Below are 27,713 nucleotides of genomic sequence, written 5' to 3'. Positions count from 1 at the left end.
ACCGCAGAAGAAGAAGAACGTCCGTTGTGGAGGTGTTTCACGAGCGACAGTGTCTTCTGACTCTGGGTCTGACTCCGGGTTAAAGTCATAAAAGGGACTGCGGTGGGGAGTTGTGACGAAACTATTTTTTCTGGTGTGCTAATTGGCCAATCACAAGACAGTTGGGAAGGCTCTACGCTGGCTGGCTAATCACAACACACTCTGTCTTCTGGGTGTGAGATTTCAGTCTGAAACACCGCGGCTGAGGACAGCGTCAGTAAGGAGAGATTTCTTTTGGCTCATTTACAGCAACTAGGAGGTTTTTGACCATAAAAACAAGTTATTGTATGTAAGTAGACCTCCATAACTAACATATATGTGCAACAGGACCACTCTATGTGAGCTTTAAGATTGTACTTGAATTCAATAATCAACAGGTGTGGACAAATACTTGTCCATTGAGAATCACTCGTCAGTTTTCTGTGACAGAACTGGGAGGGAACTTTTTCACATTTAAGGGAAAAAACAAGAGAGACAATCAAGAATTACTATACAGCATATAATTACTCGTGTTTGTTTCTTCTGGGGTTTTTTTCCTGGCCCGAGGTCCCCACCCTTATTTAGACACCACATTACAAGACTTCAAAGGTGACTGCAGCTTGAAAAACATTCCAGGGGTAAAGGGACGAGTTATTTTTACAGCTTTAATTGTTGGGGTCGGAAAAGTAATTCCTTTGTAATAAAGACATCAGAGATATAGTTGCGCTTTATGAGTCAGAGCTTGATCGCCGTAATGATGTTAAACACTTCCACACACTCAAGATGTGTCTTTCCTGAGCTTGAAAACAGTAAATATACAAATTTTTCTCACTTAACTTTTTTTTAATTTACAGACTATATGGAAGAAAAGCTTTCGGTGTGTGCACAAATAAACACAAAAGACAAGTGTAATTTAAAATAAACTTTGTGATTTTATTGTTTTGTACTTACTCTTACACATCATACAATCCTAAAGCTTTAAAAGAAAAAAAAAAAGATATCTGGTGGTGTTTCTGGGGGACTGGAGTGCCAAGGGACAAGAACTACAGCTTTGTGAACATCGCAGATTATAAAATCATGACACCCGAGCTCACACTGACAGACAAGTGAATCGTTTTTTTGTCCTTATATACATCTGCCGTTAACAGACTCATCATCACTGGCACAGGTTTATTAGGATAAAATTAAAAACCCTTTTGCATGATGAGGACACTGATTATGAAAGGTCGTGCTACAGACGACGGGACTGAAGACATCGAACTTAGATTGAAGCAACAGAGGAGAAGGAAGATAAACATATACTGTAAGTACTCAATGTTATCTACATTTCTTAGGTATGGTTGCCCTAAATGCTGGTGCCAGGTCCTTCATCATTAACACTCACATGTGTGTATGTCCAAAAACCGCATGTTTGTTGAAGATTGGGCCTTATCAACGTGGTTATGATAAATGATATTACAGCTTGTTGTGTGAATTATGGTTTACATTCAAACTGCTCATGAAGACTAGGAAGAAAAAAAATACCAGGTGTGATATAAGCAGTCAATAAGAAAAACACTACATCCACAACTTAACGGAACAATCAACCCATTTAAGAGAGTTTTCTTTCTTCTTTTTTAATTTGAAAAGTGAACATTCTGTAGGCCAATATATTTAAAATGGTTTCCAACTCAGCAAGCAAGGGAATAAATATAAAAGATGCTGCAGAGAACACAAAGCTGCTCCCACCACGTGGTCCGTCCCCTTAATCATTGTACAAATTATCACTCAACAATCCCCATTAAGTACTGTAAAATTTCAATTTCCAACAACTAGCGAACGGGAGGAATATTTTTATTTTTTTTTTAAATCACAGTCCATCATCACCAAGACTTCCACATTAATCCTGGTTAAGGCCAATATTCCAAAAGTCTAGCATAATAATATTCTTTGTATATAAGGAAAAGTGTCGTCCATGTCCAACCCATTCTGCACTGGCTTCTTTACGACACACACACACGCACGCGCGCGCACTCTGCTCATTCCCTGCAACTTCACGTCAAGATCAAGCAAAATGTACAAGGAAAGCTCCTGATAATGGAAAAAACTAAGAAAAAACACCTCCTCGATGGCACCTCTGCATCTCACAAGAGGCCTCTTAAAGTTTCAGTAATATCGATGCGCTATGAGTAGACTTCAGTAACAGGGTAAACGATGAATGAGCTGCAATACTGTGTTGTTAAGTGAGATTATTTAATCTGAGGTGGGACTTCATAATCATCCGATAAGAGAGGAAAAAAAATAGAAGCCACGTGACATACTCATGGTAGACAGATACTGTAACTGGACATGACAGAGGCAGATGTAAATTAAAGGGGAATTTAATTTTTTTTTCATTTTTTAAATATCTGCGCCATTTGAAGCACATTTATTTTTTAGGGGGGGATTGTTATGAAAAGCACTTTTATACACATAGTACTATTCTTCACCTTAGTCCCACACCTTTATTAACCTGGCATAAATCTACAATAAGATTATACTATATGAATAGGAGCCATATGGTATTTACATTTGGAAGAAAACACTGTGGAGTCCTGTTAACTTGAACCTCAAAGGTTCCGGGCCATGCATTGTGCTACTGCTGTGTGGCTTTTTAAACATTCCAGCTTCATGTCACAAGCGGAGCGGTTAACGCGTCCGTCTGCACACATGCATGTGGCGTCGGTCTTCCTAGAAGAAGCTAGCGAAGAAAGCGCCGGTCTAAATTGGCGAGCGCTTTTTGTAGAAAAAGCACATAGCGTTTCGCGACAATCTGTATACGTTAGCTGAGCGGCTGTGTCAACGTGGAGCGGCCGACTGCGACTCCGGGTCAGTTTTCATTCAGCACGTGTCAGTGGTCTGCTGGTGGTTTAGAGAAACATGGAGCTTCCCTCTGGACTCCATCGAACAGAAAAGGGGCATTCAAAGAGAACACGCTGCCTCTATCAAAACAACTATTCCCTCGGCGAGGCTACGACACAGCTCAAAAACTGCAAATGACCAAAGATGCTGAACAAAACTGAGTAGGTGTGGCACATCGTCTTGTGCTCTGCAGTTGACACACTTTGTTGTGCTTTGTTTCTAAATCCAAAGACAATTTTTTTTACTGCACAGTCTTAATGTAATGGCTTAACTGGTGTCTAATCCATCATGTCAGAGCGTCTGTGTATATTTTCTTTTCTTCAACGGTTATACAATTATGATGGAATTAATTTAATACGATTGAAAAAAAAAAGGAAAAAAGAAGGTTTAAATGCAAATCTTGAAGTGATTTGCTGACACATGCTGCCAATCCTCCAGCACAGACCAACCAAACCATAAAATAAATAGAATGCAATCACACAATTCAAGCTAACTACAATATATTAATATAGATCTTCTGATGTCATACGCTCATTAAAACAGAAAGGAAAACAAAATAAAATACAGAATTCAATCACTCAAGGTAAGTCAAGGTTCTCAGTCGCCCCCTACCCATGCCCTCGCCTCCCCCCCCTCCCCCTCTGATAACTGTCCATGCACCCAATATCAGTATGATAAGTCGATGTATCAAAGAGGAACATTTCTGGAAAATGCGGAGACTTGGGAGTTCAACGTGTGGTGACCCACTGAATAAAGGTTTGCAGAGGTGAGAGGGGGGAAAAATGCCAATCTGACACAAAGTTGACATCATTTTCAGTCTGGGGGGGAAAGATTTATATTCCAAAGCCCTTAAAAGGTCTTGCTGATACATGAAATCTTGCATTTTTTATAGACACGTCTGAATTGACCTCGGTGTCGTTATCCAGGCTGCGACACATTCCTTAACAGCTTATCCCCGTCTCATTCCGACCAACCAATCTTACAGGGACTGTATAAAAATAAATCCACACGATCATCCCCCCCCCACGTTGAGAAACAAAAAAGGGGTTAAAATCAAACACCTTCCCTTCCCACAGCAACCCAAATGTCCACAAAGCCCCTACAACTCTCTCCCCGACTCTCAAGCAAATGCAAACACACACGCGCGCTTTCATACAAACACACACACACACACAAGTTCAGCCACAGACACTAGTGGAGAGAGAGGGAGAGGCTGGTAAGGGAAGTGTCAGGACAGTGGCTGCGACCTCACCACCCCACCCTGCCCCGCCCAGCCCAGCCCATCATCATCATCGACTACCATGAACAAATGAAGTCATGATATCAGGTGTGTTTTCATCCAGGTCGCCATTGTTCAAAATCCACAAAGTCGGAGACTCTCTTATGCACACTTAAGTCCTCATAACTTCTGAATTTTCTCAGCCACAACGATAGGGTTCTCCTTGCGTATGCGGGCAGCGGCTGCACTCCGGTAATCATATGGACAGTCGTGTTTGTCAGAGTAACGGTGAATGGCACAGAACAGGTTGCCGCAGCGACAGTCAAAACCTTCAGTAAAGAGTGGTAAACAAAGGCAAATTAATAAACATTACATATGTTGAGAGTTAGCACATGGATGCAGGTTGAATAGTTTACAGATGACAACACCTGGCATCAGAGTCACAGAGTACTGGGACTGACATTTATATATTAGTCTGGAATTCCTGAGGAGGAATGTCAAACTCAAAACCATAAAAGCCTGTTTGACTTGAAAATATTCAGCCGAGAAGCACATTAGACAGTAATTAAAGTAATTACCATGTGGTCCAGCAGAGGGTGTTGCGAGTGCAACTTTGCCTTAGGGTGCTTTCACACCTGCAGCATTTGGTGTGCAACAAACGTGTTCGGTCCCTTGGTACGGTTCATTTGCGTAGGTGTGAATGTAATCCCGGTACTTTGGTGCGCACCAAATCAACCGGTCCGAGACCTGCCTGAAGGGGTGGTCTCGGAACGCTTTATCCGCCCTACTTTGGTACAGTTTAGACACCAAACCAAATGGGACAAAACGGTATAGTTTAATGCAGTTGAAATACGGGATTCCCCTGAATTTCCACCAGGTGGGTCAGCGGCGCGGTTTTGCGCCTCTGCCCAGCGTCAGGTGGCGCGCCCGGTGGAAGTCGGGCTTAGTCTGGTTCCGGTGCTGATGGTCTTCGCGATCTAATTTGGTTTGTTTTTTGCTCCGCATTTGTGAAAGCAAACCGTACCCACGTCTGTTCGCTACATTGTAACATTTTTCTGACTGGTTTGGACCAAAGCAATCGAACTATAGGTGTGAAAGCGTCTGATGTAAAGTTGTTTTTTCTGCGAAAAATGGACACCATCTAGAGTTAACACTCCCAAACCCAAAGAATCTAATGGCTCATTTCCACGATACAGTTCGAGCACGACTCGACTCAACATGATTTTGTATCAGGTATGTCGTTTTCCATGACTTCATTGCACCTCCGCAAAGTCGGGCGGGGTCGTCATAGCATGGCTGCACGAAAGTGCAGGGACGTTTTATGCGCGACATAAACATTCAAACTGGTGACGAGCAAAGCAGTTGTTTTCGGTGTAACTGAATCCTTAGAATCAGTTCGTTAAAAAGATAAGGTCACAAATATATTTCAGTACTTCCTGCACGACACATTTGCAGAACTAAGATACTCCTGGAACGAGTCCAGCTCGTGATTGACGACTTTCTGTTGACGCCTCTGTTAAAAATTTAGATTTTAGAAATCCACCCATCAATCCATCATCTACCACTTTATCCTCCACAGGAGGGTCGCGGGGGTGCTGTGCCTCTCCCAGCTGACGTAGGGCGATAGACGGGGTACACCCCGGACAGTTCGCCAGTCCATCGCAGGGCGAGATTTAAGAAATGTCCTTGTTAAATGTTGGAGATTAATGCACGCTTCAGAAGTCTTTTTAACTGATTCAGGATTGTTCGGTTTGTTGGCCTCAGTGCTCATGACTCTAACAGCGACGACACTCTCTGCCAATCAGTGGCCGGCAGTCTGACGATGTCACATTTTAGTATTTAGTCGAGTAGTGTCGTGTCGTGGTGGAAATGTATGGTGGAAAAGCACCATAAAAAGCATGGAATAGATGGCAAAGTAACAAAAGTCTGTGGACTCCCCGTTAGCTCCAACAGTTAGTAATATTAAATAGTCTCATTTGTGTGTTTAAGTGCGTGTGCTTGTTTACAGCACAGCTTTCACACTAGGAATATTAATGTTTCAAAAAAAGAAAAATCATAAAGGTGAATAAGAGAGTCCAAGTTTGAGTGGGCCCTGGAGGTGCTGCCATTACCAGGTTCTGTTCAGGCCTAGTTGAGGGTTGTGACCAGTGTTAGGCAGAAATACAAATATCACAAATCTACATTAAAAAGGCCCCTGGAGCATCTTGTGAGGCAAATCTGCTTGGTAATAAAAAGTGGAGGCCTAGCAGCACACTGTGAAATGCATCACTAAATTGCAGTATGTGGCTCTCTGTACCAAAGTAGCTGGGTGCGGAGAAAAAGGTATTAAATTACAATTCAAAGGATGGAAGTGAGATTTTGGATATGTGGGTTACCAGCAATGGATATTGGAAAGCGCTTGAATGAAGCAATATATCTGAAGTCATTTCTAAATGCATCAATAAGCCAGGACCTACTCTTTCCAGCTGTGTTTGCCATGAACTGTTTCTTTTTTTTATATCCAGATTGGGTAAATATGTCAGAGCTATGACAGCGCTGTCAAATCAAAACAAAAGCCCTTCTACAATTAGGATGGTGCAATTGCTTCCCCTTATGAAAGTGCTTTGTATTAATATTGTATTTATCATGATGATAATATTTGGTATTGTTGCACATGCAGGTTCATATGTCACTGCAACAATAGTTGTTTTTTTGGGGTGGAATTTGAGGCATTTTTTTCTTGTGTTATATGTTTTGTTCATTCCCATTGCTATTCAGAGTTTAAAACTGAATTATTATATGACATATTTGGGAATTATATGGAACTGATCCATCTTGTCTTTTTTTATTTTAGCATCACAGCATTTTGAAGAAGTAGCTCCAAAGGCTTGCAAATACATCCATTCATCATTGAGAGTCAGAGAGCGTCTAGCATTTTTAGTAATGTAAAATAAAAAATGGCCAGTGGCTAATTTCTGATAATTATGACTCACGGTGCCACAGTGCATTCCTGGAATGTTAAAACATTTTTGAATTTGATACACGGACATATTATGGGTATCAGATAAAGAAGGAAAGTCCCATAAAGCAAACATTCATGATTCATAAACCATTGAACTGTACCTACAGCTAAGCAGAGTGTGTGAGCTTCCAGAAAATTCCTGTCATTCTTACCAGTAAGGCCCACTTTCTTCCGGCAAGAAAAGCAGCGGTTCTTCTTCTTGTTTTTATCAGGGGTTTGGTCTCCGTCAGATGACGCCTGTGCTGCTTCCCCTACTGGCTCTGGTGAGAAACGGGACCAAACAAGCACATAAAATGATTAACAGTTCTGTCAGCTAACAGCAACCCGAAAGGAAAACTCTAAATAATTGGAATATATGAATGTGTCTGATAATTAAGATGTATACGTGATCAGTTTTGAAGGTCTGTTTATTTATACAGCCCTAAATGAGTTTGACTCAAGAATAAAGTTTGTTCTGTGACATTTACCTGTGCTATTGGAAGAACCCTCCTCTTCTCCCTCCTCAGCCTCTGCTCGATCAGAGTCTACAGCTGCCGAGTCCTGGGAGATGCTCATAGCAGTCATCTGTTGTGTTACTGGACTGGGAGAACTAGGACTGAGAATGCAACAACAACAAGAAATTAACATCGGACCATGAAGTAATTCCTCTTTTCTGGCAGGTGGTATCTGAAGCATTGTATTACTACCTCCTTATTTGTAATGCCTTCATCATCTCCACATATGCATGCAATTAATGTCTTCTTTAAATTAAAATGTTAGCGATATTTTCAAATAACAACATCCTAGTATAAAATGTGATTTTTGTTTGGTGACTTGATAAATGACTACAAAGAACACTGCAAATCAAATGGAGCCAACGGATACTGTAAAGTAGAATTATTCTTGCAAGTGTAGCAGAGACATGAGTGAATTCTTTTTTTTTTTCCTGCAACATTTTGGATGAATTGGCAAATCGCTCTGACCAAACAACATAACATGGTGAAAAGACTAATATAATCCCAGAATGTTGTTCTCTGAAATGGAAACAATGCATATAATTTGACAGTGCACGACATACCTGGTAGTTTGTTCCTCTGGTGGGGTCCCCGCCACCTCTGTACTGGGCTCCGAGATTGTGCTGTCCACAGTCACACCAGCTGATCCCGGTGATCCTGCTGGTGACGTCGCAGCTGTGTGGAGAAAGAAACGGTCTGATTCAACGAACGCCTCGGGCAATCAATCAATCACAGATGGGACCAAACGTGCCTTATTATTTCCACATATGGCCCGATTATCGACGACAATCGGAGTTAACAACAAATAAGAATCTGTATGCTTATATGACATGAGAAAAAGCATATTGTGGCAGTCTGACTAAAACCCAACCTTTAAAATAAATGGTTATATGTTAATCTGACTGAAATGGTACTAAATCGAATTCCCGCAATGTCAGACTAACACCCAGACAACGCGATTATGATGATGCTAGGAGAGTTATGACTACATGTATGGGTTCTGTCAGACTCAAGCTGGCCTGGGGACTCTGCGCATGCCGCACAGCTCACACTCCTTAGTTTAACCCTCTTGACCATCATGATAATCAGGCCGCCTGGATTTATTTTGATTTTATGGCTGTACAATTGTCAAAAAATGTTCAACGAGTGAGTGCCTTTGCCCCTTTTTCCAAGATAACTTTCACTTGTGATATCTGGCAGTGATTCACGGTACTGAGAACGCATTGGTGAATCTCGTCTGTGATTGGACGGTTGTTTCGCGGAAGTCCTGAGGGGCTACCGTAATGACAAGTATATGGGTGCAAAGCTCTATTTCTCTTCTTTCCGATATCTATCCATCCATCGTCTACCGCTTTATCCTCGACGTGAGGGTCGCGAGGGGTGCTGTGCCAAGCTCAGCTGACACAGGACGAATAGCAGGGTATAGTTTATGAATTTTCTACATATCACAAACGGTCTAGGAGTTACGGTAATGAGAAGTCACAGAGGGATTAAACCCAAAAATAACAGAGGAAGCAACAAAAGGTATTAGGAAGAAGAATAAGACAACAAAGACATGGTGAAATCCAGTCTGGGGCATGTGCTGGGGGAGGAGACTTGTATTATGCTCTGTCTGCCAGTTCATAAATGGTAGGAAGAGTCAGAATGGCACTTAACATTATAAACAATTAACTGTCAGCTAAACCGGAAACAGCCTTAATACCAAAAAGCTAAAAGGGGGTGGATTGCCATGTAGCGTAATAGAGGTAGACACACTTTAATCAATAAATCAATTTCCCCACTAGTGCCTGTATGCCGGGACAATGGACATCAGTCCAGCTAAACGGTTGAATGGAAATGCACAGCATGTTTTCCCCTAAATTCATTCACCGCTGCTGCTGAAATGTCACACCATCAATATAAATGTGCCACTTGTGATTGGCGCTCATAACTTGCACAAATGAGCACTTAAAGCAGAACTATGTAGGCTTTTTACCCTAATTTAACAGCTTTGGACGGCTTGTTGCGGGGCTGTCTCCACCACCCCTACGGTCTGTTAGTGGAAAACCAGCTTTGCAAGATCAGGGCTGCCTCAGAATCAGGAGGTCTCACGAAGACCCTGGTCTTGCCAGAAACACAAATTGCTCCATGGCACTACACACACACACACATCCCCTAGCCAGGTACAGGCTTTAAGATCAAGACAGTGCCAGCGTTATTTAAGACATTCATCGTGGCAGTGCCAGAGAAAAAGAAGAAGATAAAACCACTGTCGGACGAAGCAAGGAATAGCAAATGACCGTCTGACAGAACGAGGGGCCACGCGCGAGTAAACATCAGACCAGCGTGGACATTGCTTTGCCGGCTCTGTTGAAAACAAATGCACATGGCCATGAAAGGAGAATGGAGGGGAGCGTCGGTGGCGAGTTTTTATGACAGCAGAGAGAAAGCAGTAGACAAGTATTGGATGGATGTTTACGGTGGTGACTAGGGTTGGGAATTTCACACATTTTTAGAGTCGATTGTCGAGGTCCCCAGTCCACGTGTCCAATTTTTTGTCTACTTTTTTTTTTTACAGCAGCAGCAGCAACCCCCGCGTTGCTGCTGTAAACTATTCTACAGTGTACTACTTCATTTTAGGCTCAAAAACATGGTTGTTGTATTGACCATCAGAACAGCGATAATAAAAATGAGGGGCAAAAAAGGGAAAAAAAAGCGGACTCTCCACTGGAACGCGGGTGTCGCCACTCGCCAGACGGCTCAGGTTGTTGAACCTGCGCTCGTTAGGTGTCCACCAGAGTGAAGTACAGTGATCCTGAATGGGTGAGATGCCGTCTTCATTTGTGTAGCGCTTGTGTTATGCCCCCCACTCCCGTCCTAAACTTAAGCGCATCCTCGTTCGCACTGCACGCACACACACACACACGCTTGGATGCGCACAGCCACTCGAGAGAACGAGCCGGTGACGCGCGCAACATCATGCGCAGAGACAGCAGGCTCCCTGCAGGATCACGTTTTCGTGCACAGCTTCCTCAACCTACGTGTTTGTGACACTTCGACTTTTTTTACTCGTAATTTTTTTGTCGAGGTGCGCACGTGTCGATTGTCGATCGATTAGTCGACAAAAAAGTCCCATCCCTAGTGGTGATGTAAAAATATGTACTCTGAAACTGTAGGTGGAGCTCCTGAGAGTTGTGGCAACCCTCATGGACAATGACACAACAAAACTGCTGTTAAAAATATTTTTAGGGAAAACTCAGGATAAATATCCCTTTTCTCCAACCACGTTCAGCCAACTTAAACAGCCCCACATTTACAGAGGTCTAGTGTGAAGCCCTCCTTTCAAGTTTGAGAACCATATCCAGCTTCCCTCCTGCTCTTTATAGGCCACCTCTCTTCCATCTTCCTACCTTTCTCTCCTGGGGGGCTGGATCGCCCACCTCCCTGTTGTCTCTGCAGGTGCTCCTTGTAGCAGACTGAGCACATGCCGTTGGTGCGGGGGTTACCATAGAAACCGCATCCCATAGTGCAAAGCATTGGCACCTGCGTCTGATTGGTCTCCTGAGCCATGCTCCGACAGAGGGGGTAAGGGGGATGGGAGAGGATTTTCCTGAAAATGGGGTTGCAAAAGTTAGTCAAAAATGATTAACAATTCCTGTTTGATGACATTTGTTTTTACTCATATAGCTAGAGGAACTTAAGCTGTAACATTAAACCAAGTGTCTCTGCTGAGGTGGTTATGGAGCATACGTGAAAAAGTAAACAACAGATTTGAACAGATGAAGTTTTCTGGGGATGTAGGTTATAGACCCAGGAGGAATTTATTATATTTTGGTGGTGATCTGAAACATGAGCAGCCTTGGTTGAGGTTTGTGCTCTCTGATTGTTTTCTTTTTTTGCTTGTTTGTTTTTGTGACTGGGAGCAGCATAATTCAAAAAGTAAATGATGGATTTACACGAAAATATATATTTCTGGGGATGAAGGATATGGCCCAGGGACGAAATTGATAGATTTAGCTGGTGATCTGGACATGGATACAGATTGTTTTTTAATTGAATTGTGAACCTAGTGAGAAAGGGAAGTGTACCAACATTGTTGTACATAGAGTGGCCTTGGCAAATGTTTTTTGCTTTCCAACTGCTTTTTATAATTATAGCAGTAATTAGCACCACAACAATTAAATTGCGTCATAATTGACGCGTTAATTATTGGCATTTAGATAAAGGATTAATGTTTCAAATGTTAACGTTTTAAATGTTGGACTTTTCTGGTGTCTTTGCTTTGCTGTCACATTAAACGAAATATCTCTTTTGTGTACAACCTCCCCAGTAGTCGGAGTCATAACTGCCAAAGGGACTCTATATTTTAATTTTTACATCAACCAAAACTAAATCAAATAATGAATAAGTCTTTATAAGGAACTTTACTAATTCATCAATATATGGCATGAATGACAACAAGTGTATCTACTGCTACAGGGGGTTTAATTATGAGACAGATCGATGGATGAATGAATGGATGGACCAGATTAATTCCATATATGGGACTTTTGTGTTACATCACCATGAACTGTACAAAACATAAAATATCAGATGTAAATATTAATATAGAATACATCGAATTATATAGACATTTGTTGTATTTCATCACTTGCACTTTCAGCATATAGAAAAGACGAGGTGTACACAGAAACCACACAGTAAAAACGACAGTCATATACGGTATAACTGTACAAACAAATACCCAAAACAAACAAAAACAAACAAAAACAACAACAAAAAAACAAGTTTCAGTCTGTGACAACAAAAGCTGGCTCAGCTGCTTTCCTCCGCCGTACAGCTCGGTGATTAGTTCAGGACAAAGTAAACAACCTCAAAACTGAGGACACATCTGAATAAAACAACCTCAAAACTTAAACGAAACACACGAAAACCTCGATGCCTTGGCATTACTTTCCTTACAATCCAGTTTACGGCTGACTGTGCCCCGGTCTGTCTGAGTTTGTCCGCAGCAGAAAACAATTGGCGTCCTCTGCTCGCAGTGCTCAAAGCAAATACATTAGCAAACAGCCCCGCTGGACGTTTTTGTTTGTCTGACACTACATACACGTAGGAAAATGAGGGATTAAACCGCTTGGTGTCCCTCTGCCGTTACGAAAACACTGAAAATAAAAACCCCAAAGCGTCCTCGGCGACAAACCGTGAACTAATCTTGTCTTTTAGGTCAAATAAAAGCTGATGTTAGCGTGCTAACGTTAGCCGAACCGCTAGCATCAGGAGCCAGCCCCAACCGACACAGAGCGCTGCCCGTCGGTTTCCCGTCTTTGCTGTGTTTTTAAACACATTAACGCTCAAATGAAGAGTCCCGCAGCGGTCAGAGATAAAGACAGTACCTGAAAGTCGAGGTACCGGGGGCTGTCGACGAGCCTGGACTTCAGATTTTGGACAAGTTGTGTCCTCGGGAGAATGCGGCCTCCTACACGGCGTCGCTCCCGACATTCGAAACAACGACCATGACGTCATCCCGAGCAACGACTCAAACGAGTTATCACCCCCCTTCAAAAGATCAACCTTGGACGTGTTGTTCGCTTCTATGTTAAACCAAAACACTTTGAAACAATGGACTTCATTTATCCTAATAATATTTGTAGTCAAAGGCACTTCTTCTCAACCAGAATCTCCCAGACTTGTTGAGGCCACTAAAAATTCCAATGTTGACAGAAAACATCTGGAAAAAAGTCTTAAAAACTAACTTTATATGCTATATTCCACAGCTGTGAGGTTCTCTTATTTTGAAATGTTCTGGATCTTCTGGTACAGAGGTTTACCATCATGTCTCCAGCCAGGTCCCTATCAAAAATCCTGCTAAACTTCCCGCGCCCACAGCCGTATTTCTACATTGGCGAGAATGTATGTGAAGGGAAAATACCAAAAATAATACAGATAAAATAATAAATAACATAATTTGTATGCTGCATTATCCATCTGTGTATAACAGTCGCAAAGGGCCAGACAGGGGCCTCAACCTGCTGAATGACAACGTCTTTATGAGCAGTAGAAGCTTTCATGGGCACTACGTTGTGTTTTTCAATTACTTGTGAACCTGTTTGCAGTTGCCTCGCTTTACTGGCACAATGTCGCTGTTGTTTTCTTGATATAAAACAAATCACTTCCAGTGCAAAGAAGCTGGAATGTCACCAGTGTCGAGATGGAAACACTGCCATTGCAGAGTAATACAGAGTAAGTGATGTGGAGTAACACACCGTATTCTTAATGACTGAATTGATTTCAAGGAGAACAGGTGAGAATTGAGAGAAGTGCTTTATTCTGGTTGTGACAGATATGTTTCCAAAGGGTTCATCTTGTGAACATAGCAAACAATCCCCACCTTTGAGTGTGACAAATTTATACAATTTACGGACACAAGTCTGAATGTTGCATACTCGACCATTAAATTATACAACCGCTATGCAAATGAAATTTAGACCTGCTGCCAAACCCAATACAGGCCCCAAGGGTTCCAAAACACTGTAAAACACCCCTGATTCATTTTAATATCATGATACAGCTGAAACACCAAAATAACACATATCAGGTCATTAGCTGCATTCATAAACACACCATGGTTCACATAGTAAATGCTGGAACGGTCTAGTGAAAACTTCAGATTTGAAAACAAATGAAATGAACAGTTCGGACATGTCACTGACGATACACGTGTCCTGTTTTTCGATGGAACATACAAGCCCCTAAAATGGCCTTGACAAAAAAATAAATGGCTTAGCTCAAGGAATGCTTTTAATTACTCTGAAGTCTTTCATACAGACTTCAAATAGATTTTTTTCTATTCAATTATAAACATTAAAGTGCAGAAAATTTATTAATTCTCTAAAGCCTCCCTGATTAGTGGCTTCTGCTGTAATCAAATTCTAAATCATGATTGTAGTGTCATAAAAGTTCCAATTATGGGATCGAATGAAGCAAGCTTTTGTTTAAATGGTCCATGTACAGCGAACCTCAGGTCTTCTGTCACCACACTGATTATTCACTTATGGAGAAACACAATCACAAGTCTTTTCAAAGTCTAGTTGTTTGGACCAGGCTCCTCCATCGCCACTTCTCCCTCTTCCCTCTCAGTGAGCTGAGGGGCAAAGGGTCCCACCAGCCAGTTGAGTGGTGTGTTGTTGAGAAGATACTCCATGACGCCATCTAGAGAACGTTGAACCTGGGAACAAAGCACAAATACAAACCAGCCCTTAATATACAAATAAAGAGAACAAATATAATCTGATCAATACAATAAGCAGTTTGATTGTGGGACATATTGAGTTTAGATGTGCGCATGTTATTAGAGGCAACAGACAACTTTCCATTGTGTCACTGTCATGAAGACACAAGCAGTAGCAAGACGTCCATAAGACCGCATGTCCGCAGAGGTCTGCTGTTGCCCTTGTGATGTAAATGTTCTTGGCCTTTGACATTTTGTGACCGAGACAGTGAAGAAGACGGAAGCTATGGACACTTGAGAGGCAAATACTCACCAAAAATACATACAAAGACATAAAAATGTGGACAAACTCCTGATAGGACATGACTACCTGCAGACATGGAATATGGAACATATGACCTAAGGATGCAGCCTGACTGATTCAGAATAACGCATTTCCTTTGTGCTGTAAATCATAATTATTCAGTGAAAACCCCGTCCTTGAGGCAAAGACAGTAACAAAGAGAAAACAAGGCTTATGAGGGTTTAATGTACACATGGATGGTGATGTTTTTCTCTGGCCATTGTGCGGTACAATCAGTTTTAACATGGTTATGACAAGTGTAAGCAAAAACATGCTTCAAATGGAAAGTATGTTACACTGTCCTAGATTCATGAAACCACGTGAATGGGCGGATAGCACCGAGAATAGATGTTTAGGTACTGCAGGAGTTTCCTGCTTAATTCCTGCTCAGTAAATCTCTAAGGTTATTATTTAAGGACCAATTAAAATATAAAGGCTATTCTTAGCAAAGCTGACGCAACAAAAACAAAGAAGTGAAGCGCAATGAGTACTTGGGTCAGTTGGTGACGGCTCCGCTCCAGAAGGAGGGGTGTGAGATTGCTGGTGCTCCCCAGAGAGGAGTACAGCTCTTCAGCCGATTGCCTAGCGTGGGTCAGCTGGTCCTGGACTGCAGCTGGCAAACCCTGAGCACTGGAAACCACACTGGAGGACGCTGACCGCAGCTGGTCGCTCAGACCACGCACCATTGACAGGGCCCGCCATTCCAGGTGCTATGGACAGAAAACAGTACATTAACACCTTAAACTGTATGATGTAACTTTTAAATATACACATTGTGAAATCAATTCATACAATACAGCCCATCAGTTTCACACGACCCTCTCTCAGTGTTTCTCTGTATATCAGTGTTTAGATCAGTGTAAGAACAGAGCCTGTGTTCAGATGAAGGACGCAGCGAACACATGTTACATCGTTCCTGTTCATTAGAGACTAAACAGACCTAGAGAAAAAAACATCAACAACAGCTAAATTCACTAAACGTTCGGCACTGCTGCTTTTTAAAGGAGAAAACAAGCAAAACGTTTAAAACAAGGTAATAAATACCGGATTAAATTACAGACCATAAAATTAAAAAGGCAAAAACACGCACAGTCAAATCAGGCCACGGTTTAAACCAATTCTTGGAGCGGACAGAGCAGTAAATCTCAGTCCAACGAATCTATCATCAGAATATATTCCACTATTTTGGGACCACTACTGCAAAAGCACGATATTTGAATTCCACATGATTCAGTACAGGCAGCCACAGAGGAATGCCTTTATGTTACACTGCAGAAAAAAACTGATGTTTGGGTCCGTTTCAGAGAAATTAGATTACAATCTAATGGGGGTTTTCCAAGTAGCATATAAGAATACACTTTATAGGCTGCAAATGTACAGTAAATGCTACGAAATGCACAATTAACCAGATTATAAACCACTTGTTCAATCCAAGTTGCTTGTTCCCTGACCTCAGATTCATCTTTGGTCACATCTGGCTCTGGCTCAGTCTGTCTGGCTCCAGCCTGTGTCTGCTTCCACTCTGTCCAGCGCTGCAGCAGCTGCTCCGAGTGCCCTCCTGGCTGGTTACTGGCCGTACCCCGGCTGGTACGGGCGCTCTCCAGCAGGTCCAGAGTACTGGTAATCTGAGCCATTGCAGTGTAGGTGGCCTCCCTGGCATTCCGCGCACGGTTCAGGGAGAGCTGTAGGGCTCGCTCTCGTACCTTGGCAGAAAGTTTACCCAGACGGACAAAGTAGCTGGGGCTGTCTGGTGTGGTCGTCAACTCAGTGGAGGCAGGTTCAGCCACAGCAGCTGAGGGAGAAAGTAAAAATGTTCAGTCTCAACCACAGCTATTGTTTGTTGCTTGTTCTTGATACTTTACAGCACTTGGCATTTGTTGGTATTATAATACTGTTATACATACATTTTGCCAATGCTTAAAAGGAAAACAATATTTCAGCCATTCTTGGTCTCTCAATTTCTTTAGTTTTAACAGTTAAAATGGAGATATTATGTCGAGTCATCTCTTGTGTGTGAAATACAGTAAGTGTGTCACTCCGCAATCGTCTGGTTGAAAGGAATTAAAACAGAGAACTGCAAATCCCAAAATGTTAATATTTGTACATCCTAAGAATGAAACTCAGCAATCAAAGTATTTTCTATCTTGCCTCCATTCCCAGTTTAATTACTTGACTGTGAAATGTAAAGCAGATTAGCTCAGGCGAGACAGCTGGACATAAGGAAGATGCAAAGTAAGTTAAAAAGACATAACAATCCTAAAAACGTGGGTTCATCTCCAACAATTACCAGGGAAATGTCTAAAATCTCAATATTTAACAGAGTAGCACAAACCCTGTCGGTGTATTTCAGTCCAGTGACTGTGTCATGGAGGAAGTACTGTCTGTGAAGTATACTGTCAAAAACATTGAGTGAATTGTTCATAGTTATACTATTAGCAGTTCTTGAAAAACTGGGTCCTCATAATCCATAATGAATTCATTCAGACTGCAGCCTAGTTTCAGCTTCAGAAACACACCTGTGTGTTACCTCAGCAGGAAACATATGGGGTTTTTTTTCACCTAGGTTTTCATGGTCTAATTATATTTTCCACAGTGTGGAGGACAGTTACTGACCCAGCTCCCTCTCTGTGATTGGTAGGTTGTGGTCGACCCAGTCCTCGGTTCGGCTGAGGGCCAGGCCCATCCCACTGCTGACCATCTGCCCCATCCTGGTGCTCATGACTGTGCTGATACCTCCACTGACCGCTGCACGGGTCAGGTCCACGCCGCCCATCACTGCCCCCACCACGGCATCTTTGGCACCCGTCACTGACTGGTACACCATGTTGACGGTGTCCGACACCACCTGGGAAACAAAAGAACTAAATGTGTGACGAGCTTGGAGAGAAATTGCAGTGCTGCACATAGTTATTAACCAATTTACACAGCACGTTGGTCAAAATAGCAATAATACTTGTTTTCTCTTCTTTATTCTAATTCTTCTATTTGTTACTGTGAGGTTTGTTTTATTTCTCTCAAAATGTTGACCTAACCCAGGCTGTGCATTTGTAACGAAAAGTCACTTTAAAATAAAGTGAAACGTGCATTGTATTAAGTGATAGCATCATGTGTCATAATATATGAAGAAAACAAGTTGAATGGAAATGTATTTCATTTGTGATATATCATTTTCTATATATTATGGTTTTACATGTTATTGTTGCCCTGTTCATCATGTGACAATTCTATGCTGCTGCTCGGAGCAGCCACACTTTCTCTTTCAATCTCCACCTTTTGCTGACACACATATTTATGGAAATGTAAGTGTACGATGAACACAATTTAACACCAGGTTTAAGTGCTGCTCCTTGTTTCCGTAAATTCCAGGTGGCAACTGATGTTCTCTAGCGTTTTGAATTTGAATTGTAGTACCAGTTTTAAATGCTAATGGATCACAGTTTTACATGTTTTACATGTAGGCAGTTGAAAGCAGAAGCAGAGATCAGGCAGGAGGTTCAGGAACAAAATGCAGAACACTTAAAATAGACAAGAAGACAAATATTACAAATCATTAAATAGTAAAAAAAAAAAAAAAAAAAAAAAAAAGGAGTAAGTACCAATAAAAGACATTTTAAATAAAATGATAATTAAATAAATAAAAAGGTAAAAACGAATAAAAGAGAGGTCAGCGATGACATCACATAAAAGTTAGTCTATAAAAATGGGTTTTAAGAGGTGATTTAGAAGAAGTCTGATTTTGTCAGCCTTATCTCCTCAGGCAGACTGCTCCCAAGTCAAGGTGCCCTGTGTTAGCAAAGGCACTAACACATTTTGATTTTGAAAAAACCTAGACTTTGTAACAGTTTGGGGTTCAAATGGTGCTGGTGGCTCGTGCGGGATCAACATTTTAAAAGTTTCTGTTGTGTAGTTCGGAGCAAGTCTCCAGCATGCTTTAAAAATGATTGCTATAATCTTAAAAGCAATTCTAAAACAGCCAGGGATGACGCACGTCAGTGCAGCAGCAACCGAAGCTTAGGAGTCCACAGTTTTCTTTCTGAGCTTATACAATATCAAAAGAAGATATGAGAGATTGTGGTTCGAAGCGTATATGTTTTTGTTTGTTTGCAGGCATAGCTATGATGGAGCAACTATTCACATGATGTTGCTATGGTTACCTGGATGTTACCGAGTGAATAACATAGCTGTTTTTAAAGGTTGTTGAAACATTGAAGTGAAAGTTAAAGTAAAAGGAAGGAAAAAGGACTTTGTCATTAATTAATCCAGATGTAAGAGAAGCAGCACAAGATTAAAGGGATTGTGACTGAAATGTATTCTTGTACATTATTAGCACTTGCATTAGCACAGCTCTGTTTCTGACCTGGGTTGCTGGTTGGTGAAGGATAGGCAGCGTCTCCTCCATCTTTTCTAGTCCCTTCAATGCATATTCATTGACTGTGGCAACTGAAACAAGTGCACATTGGATTTTCTTAGACATTTGAGCAATGAAAATGTAAAGAATCCTAATGTGTCAGAGAGGAGTGACACCTGAATACATTTTTACAACAATTTAAAGGTTTCTGCAACACAATCGGCTCTTAGAAGAATTGAGACATTTTATTCTGTTATATTTCTAACCCAGTAGCAGTAGAACTTGAGGTGTTAAAAATAGTTTGCTGACATGGACTATTCTGCTTCGATGCAGTGACAGCAAAAAAAATTGGGGGGTGGAACACTTAAATTTAATTTGATATTTGAATGCATATTTTTGCAAAAATAACTTGGTTTATATGGAAGCCCTTGGGGAAAATGAGCCTCAACATGTTTGTCTGTGAACTTCCAATTCCAAAAACTGACATATGGCCAGTCAAATTACAAATCTTGAGGAGCAATACTTACAGGCTTAAGTATTATTTCCTATATAGTACAGTATATAAATGCACACGTGTCATACTGTATCTTGCACAGGGAGAAGAACTTACGCTGTGGTTCGATCATGTCCAACAGAGGCTTGGACCCGGTAGAAGCAGCTGCACCAAGGGTTCGGGCCCCACTCTCTGCCGCATCCATCACTCCCTTCAGCATGGGCACGTTGTCTTTGGTGCTGCTGTAGGCGCTGGACACTGCCTCACAAGCGGAGCTGACCAGTGGCAGGTGGGTCACTCTGGAAACAACATTCTTGAGAGAAAAAGGCACACATGAATGAAAAAGTTCAGTTAGTAAATGTTCACTTGTACTAGTAAATAAAGCACAAGTCAGGGATCTATTTGTGCAATTAAGTGTATTCACCTCCACGAGGTTATGTGGTGATATGCCCTCTTTCAGCATGGTAGTATTAAGCTGTTTCCGGTTTAGCTGGTTGCTCGTTGATAGCATTTTGAGCCACACTCCAAGTCTCCCTCTCATCTATGTACTTCAACTTTCAAATTCAAATTCAACTATTTAAGCTAACAGAGCATAAACTCAGTCTTTCACCATGCTGTTGACTACCACCTTGAAGTAGCTGGTGCTTGACTATTAACACATGTAACACTTGTAACACTGTAACAAGTTGTGTTTTTTTACGCCAAACCCGTGTCACTTTTTTAACCATAGAGGGCAGTAAAACCATATGTGTCTATTCAAAGTGAAGCACCGCAAGTGTGGTGACACTGGACTTGAATTAAACAACTAAACCAGTTTAATGACTTTGATTTTCAAAACTTAAAACAGATGTGCACTAAACGGGCAATCTTCAACTGCAAAATAAAACCAAATAACTTGAGCTCAAAACCATTTTCATATCTGAATATATCTAAGATATCCACACACTTTTGGTAATCTGTTTAACGGCTTCTCTTTTATTACCATAGCAAAACACAGGGTTGGGACTGTAAAACATTCAGATCGAAAGTGAAATGTAATCACTATCATCAGGACTGCTTTGAGTATTCTGTTGCGATAATGACTGATTAGCTTATCAAAATGAAGACACACAATGTCAAATGAGTTTATAATCGGCCTCAGTCTTGTCACATATGTCACTGTGCATCACAGTGCTCCTCACCTGCTGGTCCTCTTCATTAGCTGCTTGTGCCGCTGCAGCTCCACTCTCGTTTGTCTTCTCGCTGTCTGCCATTGTTTCTGCTGGATTCAATCTCTGACATGATGGAAGGCAGAGTGTCAGAAAGTCAGAATCACCTCTCAGTGCATGACACACATTACATGTAGTGATATACTTAGAAGTAACAGTGGAGTCTCCTTGATTTTGGAATCGCTCTGTGGTCAGACAGCATAACAAGCAGAAAAGCCAATGCAGCCATGTTAAATTCATTCAACAACACTATGATGCAACAGGCAAGAAACTGTGCTGAAAGAATATGGTGGTGCAACCGAGCATACATTCAACTGATTGTGTTTTATATTACAATTTCACAATGAAAACATTCAGGGGCTTTTTTGATTTTCATTTCTTCACACATATGTTTTGTATTCTTTAAAATGGCAAATGTAATATTTAGATTACCAAATTCCAATATTATTGAAAATCTGGTAATTAACGGGAAGATTAATTGATGATGGGGGTAATTAAAAAGATACAAGTGAGGAAAGTGAAGAAGCACAGGAGCCGATAGGAGGGACCTCCCTGAGGAGCATCTTCTCCTCCTCCTGATGCTGCCAGCATGTGGACGGCAGCTGTTTTGAGTTCTACCAGATGGTGCAGAGAGACATAGGTGGACTCTCAATCCACCCGTCTCCACTGCAACACTGTTAACAAGAATTTGACATGCTCGATTTGATGACTCGGGCAGATGAGTCAAAAAAAAAGGGACGTGAACTATGTGAGCACACACAGCAGTGGGATGAGAACTGCATCACAGCAGCTGTATCCTGCTGCCTGCACAGACTGCTCACGTAGATTAAGCCACATGTCTACCTGACAACAGAGAAGCCAACATCACGCACAAAACATAAGGGATCTTGGTGAATTCCCATTATCAGGATAATCATGAATTGTAAAAAAAAAATTCTCCTGCATGCTTTCAAGGCCATCCACAACCTCGCCCCTCCATATCCCTACGACCTTCTCCACATCGCCACCTCCTCCCGTTTGGACCTTGGTTAAAAGTATATTGTATTAGTTGGGTGTGGGTTGATGTATCAAATAATCAAAGATACTTCATTATTCTTTCACATTTATAAAGGTTCCTTTCCTCCCTATGAAATAACTGTGATAAAACTATTATAACTGGTTAAAAACTAGTTTATTCAAGTCTATTATAAGATATAATGTATTGATGGAACAGTGAAAACTTATATTATTCATATGCCATCATCGTTAAAGATCGTTAAAGTCAACACTGAACAGAAATACAATTGTATTGTGGTTGCTTTTTGTGAGATGACAAAAATGTAAGTGTGTAAAATGGACAGATAAAATCATTTAAAAAGTCAATTAAGGCCTGCACATGCAAACTGAATAGAAAATCTTGTATAACTATCCAAAGAATAGAGCTGCTTTACACCCTAAGTTCCTATCCACATGACCTTGATGACCATGATATCAGGACTTGATGATAAACTAGTAAACATTCCCTTCTTCTTCAACCTTTGCACAGGAGCAAAAACGTTTAATTATCTTACACTTACCAGGAACATTATCAAAATCAACTGAACATATTTCTATCCTAAATCTAAAGGGGTGGGAATCGCCAGAGACACTGCAATATGATATCATCACGATACTGAAGTCATGATACGATATTATCGCTGATATGGCAAAAATACAGATTATTCGCAAAATCATATATTGCGATTTACTCACACAGCACAACAGCTCTAGTGAGAATAAGTACCTGGCACCATCTAGTGGACTGAAACGTCAATTGATTCTTTTTTAATGCTAATCTTGGCTTAAAAATAGTCTCAAAGCGAGAATTTCGCCATTCAAAGTGTAGCAATATTTCACTGTACTGATATTCCCACCCACCCCTATAAAAGTCACTTGACCCAGCATATTCTATTTTAAGGGGTTTGCAACATATTATGTTCAATTGATCCTTGTTCAGGGTGATGCTGACTATTATTATAGATAATTTCAAGATCATTTTTGTTTGTTTTTTTGAATAAAGTCACCTCACTGTCAAAGTGCATCAGGGCAAATGGATAATTTCCTCAATTTCAAAAATGCATTAAAATTATTCCTGAAGAGGTTTGCAAATATTTTCAATGGATCCTTGTTCAGGGCGATGCTAACTATTATTATAGAAAATGTCAAGTTATTTCAAGATACTTTTTTTTTTTTTTTTTTAATAATGTATCTGTCAAGTATCACTATCAAAGTGCATCAGGGTAAACGGATCATTTCCTGAATTTAAAAAATTCATTAAAATGATTCCTTAATTAAAAATGTAATGCATTCTTTTTGATGTGGGTGTGAATAAAATACTCTCTAATGTTGTCTCTGCGTTTTTATCTGGTCCAAGATGATTTGTTGGCACTCAGTGTGATTACACCTTGTATTTTGTTGCAACAGCTTTCTTGTGCAATTTATTTTCAGATAAGATCTTTACTGGCTTCTTTTCCCACCCCTGTGTCTTACACTCTGCTCCCTGGTATCTCGTGTGAGATGAACGCAAGATTATTTTCAGACAGTCCTGACTCCATATTATGAGAAAAGCTGTTACAACACAACCACGACTCTCAGAAATCATCATCACACCGACAAGTGATACCAGCGAAGCTCTCATTGTACAGACTGATCTGAACTTTTCCTGTTTCACAATAAGTCAGCATTATTTGTCACATCCCCGCACTGTTGAGTCAGATCCTCCAGCATCAGCAGGAGAGAGAAAGCAACTTTGCTCCCTTTGGAAAGTGAAATATGAAGTGCCCTTTGATATTATTGGACAAGCGGGGATGTCAAACTGTTGAGACACTCCTGTCATGATGAACAGGGTGAAGAGTAAATGAACCAGAGACTGGGAGAGGACACATTGTCAATGATGTCAGGTCAGGAGTCTCCAAGGGATCTTGTGTTAGATTTAAAATGTATGGGAAGAAAAAATGGAATCTCCAACACAAACATGTGGCTAATTAAAGCTGTTGTAGACTAAATACAGTTTTAAAAATGTTTATATTGTGACAGTTATCACTGATCTGGCGACATGGCCTGACAATAGGGGTGGGATCAGGGGACATCGGATGTTTTCTGACTCAGGGGAGGGTGAGGTGTGACACCTCAGTACAAAATTCACATATCTGTACTTTACTTTAATTATTTATATTTCTAGCAACTTTTACTCCACTATATTATCTAAATAAATTGTGTACTTTTACTACAATACATTTTCCTATAACTATCTTTGTTACTTCCAAATAAAATCATAAGAGTTGGTAATGGTCTGTATTTATATAGCAGTTGTCATTAGCCCATTCATACACATATTCATGTGCAGCACATTTTCTACCAAACATCTTTCATACACAGCAGTCAGGAGCATTGTGGGGTGAAGTGTCTTGCCCAAGGACACATTAGCCAAGCCAGGAATCAAACCCACAACCTCCAACTGAAAGACAACTCGCTCAATTCAAACTCCTCACCTTATTAAAACCTTTACTAGCAAAACGTATATACTTAATAGACTTTTCCTCAAGTAATATTGTAAAAGGTGACTTCACCTTCAACCAAATGACAGAACGTGAGGACCAGCCAAAATGTCCTCACAAAGTGATCAATACAAGAATACACACAAACAAAAACACACACAGTTGTCCAGTGTGTTTTCCAGTTAATGGCTGAGTAACTTTAAAAAAAAAAAAAAACAGGAACCAAACTATACTATACTACATCAACGTTTCCTCAACAAAAGACTCGTGTTTTTTGTTGTTTTTATCGGTGCGTCACACTGTGTCATGAGTTCAGTTCAGACGTTAAACCCTCTCCTTCGTGACAGAAGTAAGTTAAAGGAAGTGAGTGGGCTAGTTTAGGAGCGGTTAACTGAGCTAGCTCGGCTAACTCTACGAAAATGAAGGAGTGTAAAGCACAGCAAAGTTAGCAGTTAAATAAGACACTGACCTCAGCCTCCTGTCCTGGTTTGAACTGCAGTGGAACACTGGCCGGCGAACCGCACACACTTCCGACCAAGTTTCCTTTCAACCACAGCGACGAACTGCTGCTGCACTGAGGGCGGGGTACGTGTGTGTGTTCGTGTGTGCGTGTACGTGTGTGTGTGTGTGTGTGGTACTGTGTTCTCAACCAATTAAATCACAAGGCATCACAGTCGCAGTCAACTTTAACCTGGAATTCAAATGCATGTATGTTACCTCAACACACTAATACATAAACTTTGACACAATGCTTACGCCAGAGAGGTCAAACTGGCGACCCACTAATAAATTATATGCGGCCCACTAATAAATCATATGCGGCCTACCATTTAATATGATATTATTATAAAAACATGGTCCACGACCATGGATGTATACATCCATGTCCACGACCTCTGCTGTGGAGGACTGAAAGTGCCAAAATTAAATAAATAAATACACCATTAAATAATGACTTAAATGTGTCATAATGCATTATTATTATTATTATTATTACTATTATTATTACTATTATTATTACTATTATTATTATTATTATTATTATTATTATTATTATTAATAATAATAATTAATTAAAATTGGAATTAAATACATACATGTGTTGTTAAATGCGTCATTATTTCATTAATATACCAATTCATTTTATGTTAAAAAAAGAAAAGAAAAAACATTATACAGTAATTATTTCACAATTTAATAACTTATTTCATGGTCCTTTGTTGCAGTGCATCATCAATTTAATTTATCTGTCAAACTCACTCATCAAAGTCAGTGGGCGGGGCTAATGCTGATGGAGGACCTTTCATGAACTTTCAATAAATTCCTAGGTAAGACATTTCATGAAGGTCCTCCATCGTCTCTCTCCAGGCATGCTACTTCAGACCGAAGCAATGGATCAGACCAGATCAGTGTTAGCCTCGCCCACTGACTTTGTTGTGATGCACATGGATGCACAGAGAGGTCAAGCAGAAGACCTGTCACATTAGCACTTTAAAGATGAAAACTGATGATGTCTTTAAGATGATGGTGCATTTTTTATGCATATAAGACTTAGAATATATAAATAAACAGAATATCCATCCCAGTTTAATATAAATAGCATCAAAACTTTCCTACATGTTGTGGGAGAGGTGGCAAGAGTGACCTTTTCCAGAAAACAACAAAGACAGCGGGCCACGGGGTGGAATAGTTAGCACTGTTGCCTTGCAGCAAAAAGAACAAAGCCCTTTCTGCATGACGTTTGCATTTTCTCCTTGTGTGTGTGTGGATTTTCTCATTTATAATAGCGTGTGTAGGTACACCTGAAAAGTTGGCGGACACACATAAATATTCTGATTTATAAAACCATATGCAGACACGTCCACATGCCAGTTTCCCTTATAAATCACATACAACTCGCAATTCAGCTCAGGTTTTTGCAAGCTCTAGGTAACGCCCCATACCTGACCATAAATAGTCGGAAAAACGCACCAGATTAATATTCATTGATCTCAAAGTCAGGGCAAACGCTGAGAGAAGAGCGAAGAAGAGGGAAGTTCACATTCACACAATCAGAAATCGACGCGCAAAAAAGTTTTTCACACAGTGTCGTCATCAATCACGGCAAAAAAAAAGGCGTCTGTGTGACAGAATGTGGCAGATGCTGTGAATGCATGGAAGAGTCATACACACACACACACACACAAATAGCTTCAAACACATGAATCTTAATCCTCGCAGACATAATCTGTCCTCCTGTTTACCTTACTATTCCAGAGAATGCGTCTCATCCCACAAAAGTATTTAATAATTACAGCATTTATTTAAAGTTTTATGTCTTTTATTCATTTTTATTCATTTATTTGGGGGGTGCGTACAGTATGTCGGTGTACTTTCCGAGAGGGAATTTGTGAGTGGGGATTTGTTTATTTGTCTAAAAAAAATATGTCTCATCCATGTGCGAACAAATTCTTGTTGTGAACAGTAATAATTTAATATAATTGACTCAGTGGTATAATTCTGAACCGTTCTTCTGCCTTCAGAGTTGCAGTTGGTGTAGGACCGCGCCTTATACAGTCATGATTGTTTGTTATAAATTCCACACTTTGCGTAGAAAGTAGCGTACGCAAGTTTTATAAATGAGGCCGCTTTCGCCCTATGTCAGCTGGGATTGGAACCAGCAACCCCATGACCCTCATGTGGAGGATAAAGAGGTAGAAAATGGATGGATGGATGGATGGATGGAACAAGGAGAAATACATTCCAGCATCGTGTGGCAATTATGGAAAAGCAAGCCAAATGTCTGTCTGGACCCTTCATTTACCTCAATAATAAAACTCTTTAAGTGTCCCTATAAATGCTCCTAAAAGCACAATAATGTGTTGCAACCCATTTATTAATTGTGTGTATAGAATACAACTGAATCACATTCAGTCTTGAACACACAGTATGGCCATTTCCCTAATGCTCATGCAGCCAGCTGAGTTGAGCATCATGTCAGATGCAAT

General features: G+C 40.7%; 2 protein-coding genes across 2 annotated transcripts; both read right to left on the bottom strand.

The window, feature by feature from the left end:
* Positions 1-4,232: 4,232 nt before the first annotated feature.
* Positions 4,233-13,098, bottom strand: LOC310926582 (AN1-type zinc finger protein 5). The gene is made up of 6 exons (XM_083888747.1): positions 12,985-13,098; positions 11,002-11,201; positions 8,176-8,287; positions 7,586-7,713; positions 7,271-7,378; positions 4,233-4,446 (listed from the first exon to the last, which is right to left on the bottom strand). Exons 2-6 carry the CDS (start codon positions 11,159-11,161, stop codon positions 4,298-4,300), a joined length of 657 nt encoding a protein of 218 aa, XP_083744873.1. The 5' UTR covers positions 11,162-11,201; positions 12,985-13,098; the 3' UTR covers positions 4,233-4,297.
* A 1,034-nt stretch (positions 13,099-14,132) lies between these two features.
* plin3 (perilipin 3) lies at positions 14,133-21,256 on the bottom strand (the record flags this gene model as incomplete). Its single annotated transcript, XM_083888004.1, has 7 exons — positions 14,133-14,816; positions 15,654-15,872; positions 16,614-16,954; positions 17,776-18,007; positions 19,520-19,602; positions 20,121-20,316; positions 21,185-21,256. 7 exons carry the CDS (start codon positions 21,254-21,256, stop codon positions 14,676-14,678), a joined length of 1,284 nt encoding a protein of 427 aa, XP_083744130.1. The 3' UTR covers positions 14,133-14,675.
* Between the last annotated feature and the right edge of the window lie 6,457 nt (positions 21,257-27,713).

The sequence above is a fragment of the Microchirus variegatus genome, assembly GCF_963457635.1.
Source record: "Microchirus variegatus genome assembly, chromosome: 4".
NCBI classification, from domain to species: Eukaryota; Metazoa; Chordata; class Actinopteri; order Pleuronectiformes; family Soleidae; genus Microchirus; species Microchirus variegatus.
Note: the sequence above shows the minus strand (reverse complement) of the source record. Positions and strands in the feature narration are given on the sequence as shown.

Bases quoted from the DNA above. Each gene is read 5' to 3' on its own strand.
- LOC310926582 (XM_083888747.1), bottom strand. From the start codon at position 11,161: ATGGCTCAGGAGACCAATCAGACGCAGGTGCCAATGCTTTGCACTATG. The intron at 7,379-7,585 runs GTAAATGTCACA...GTTTCTCACCAG, and splicing joins GGGTTCTTCCAATAGCACAG to AGCCAGTAGGGGAAGCAGCA. The intron at 4,447-7,270 runs GTAAGAATGACA...TCTTTACTGAAG, and splicing joins GAAGAAAGTGGGCCTTACTG to GTTTTGACTGTCGCTGCGGC.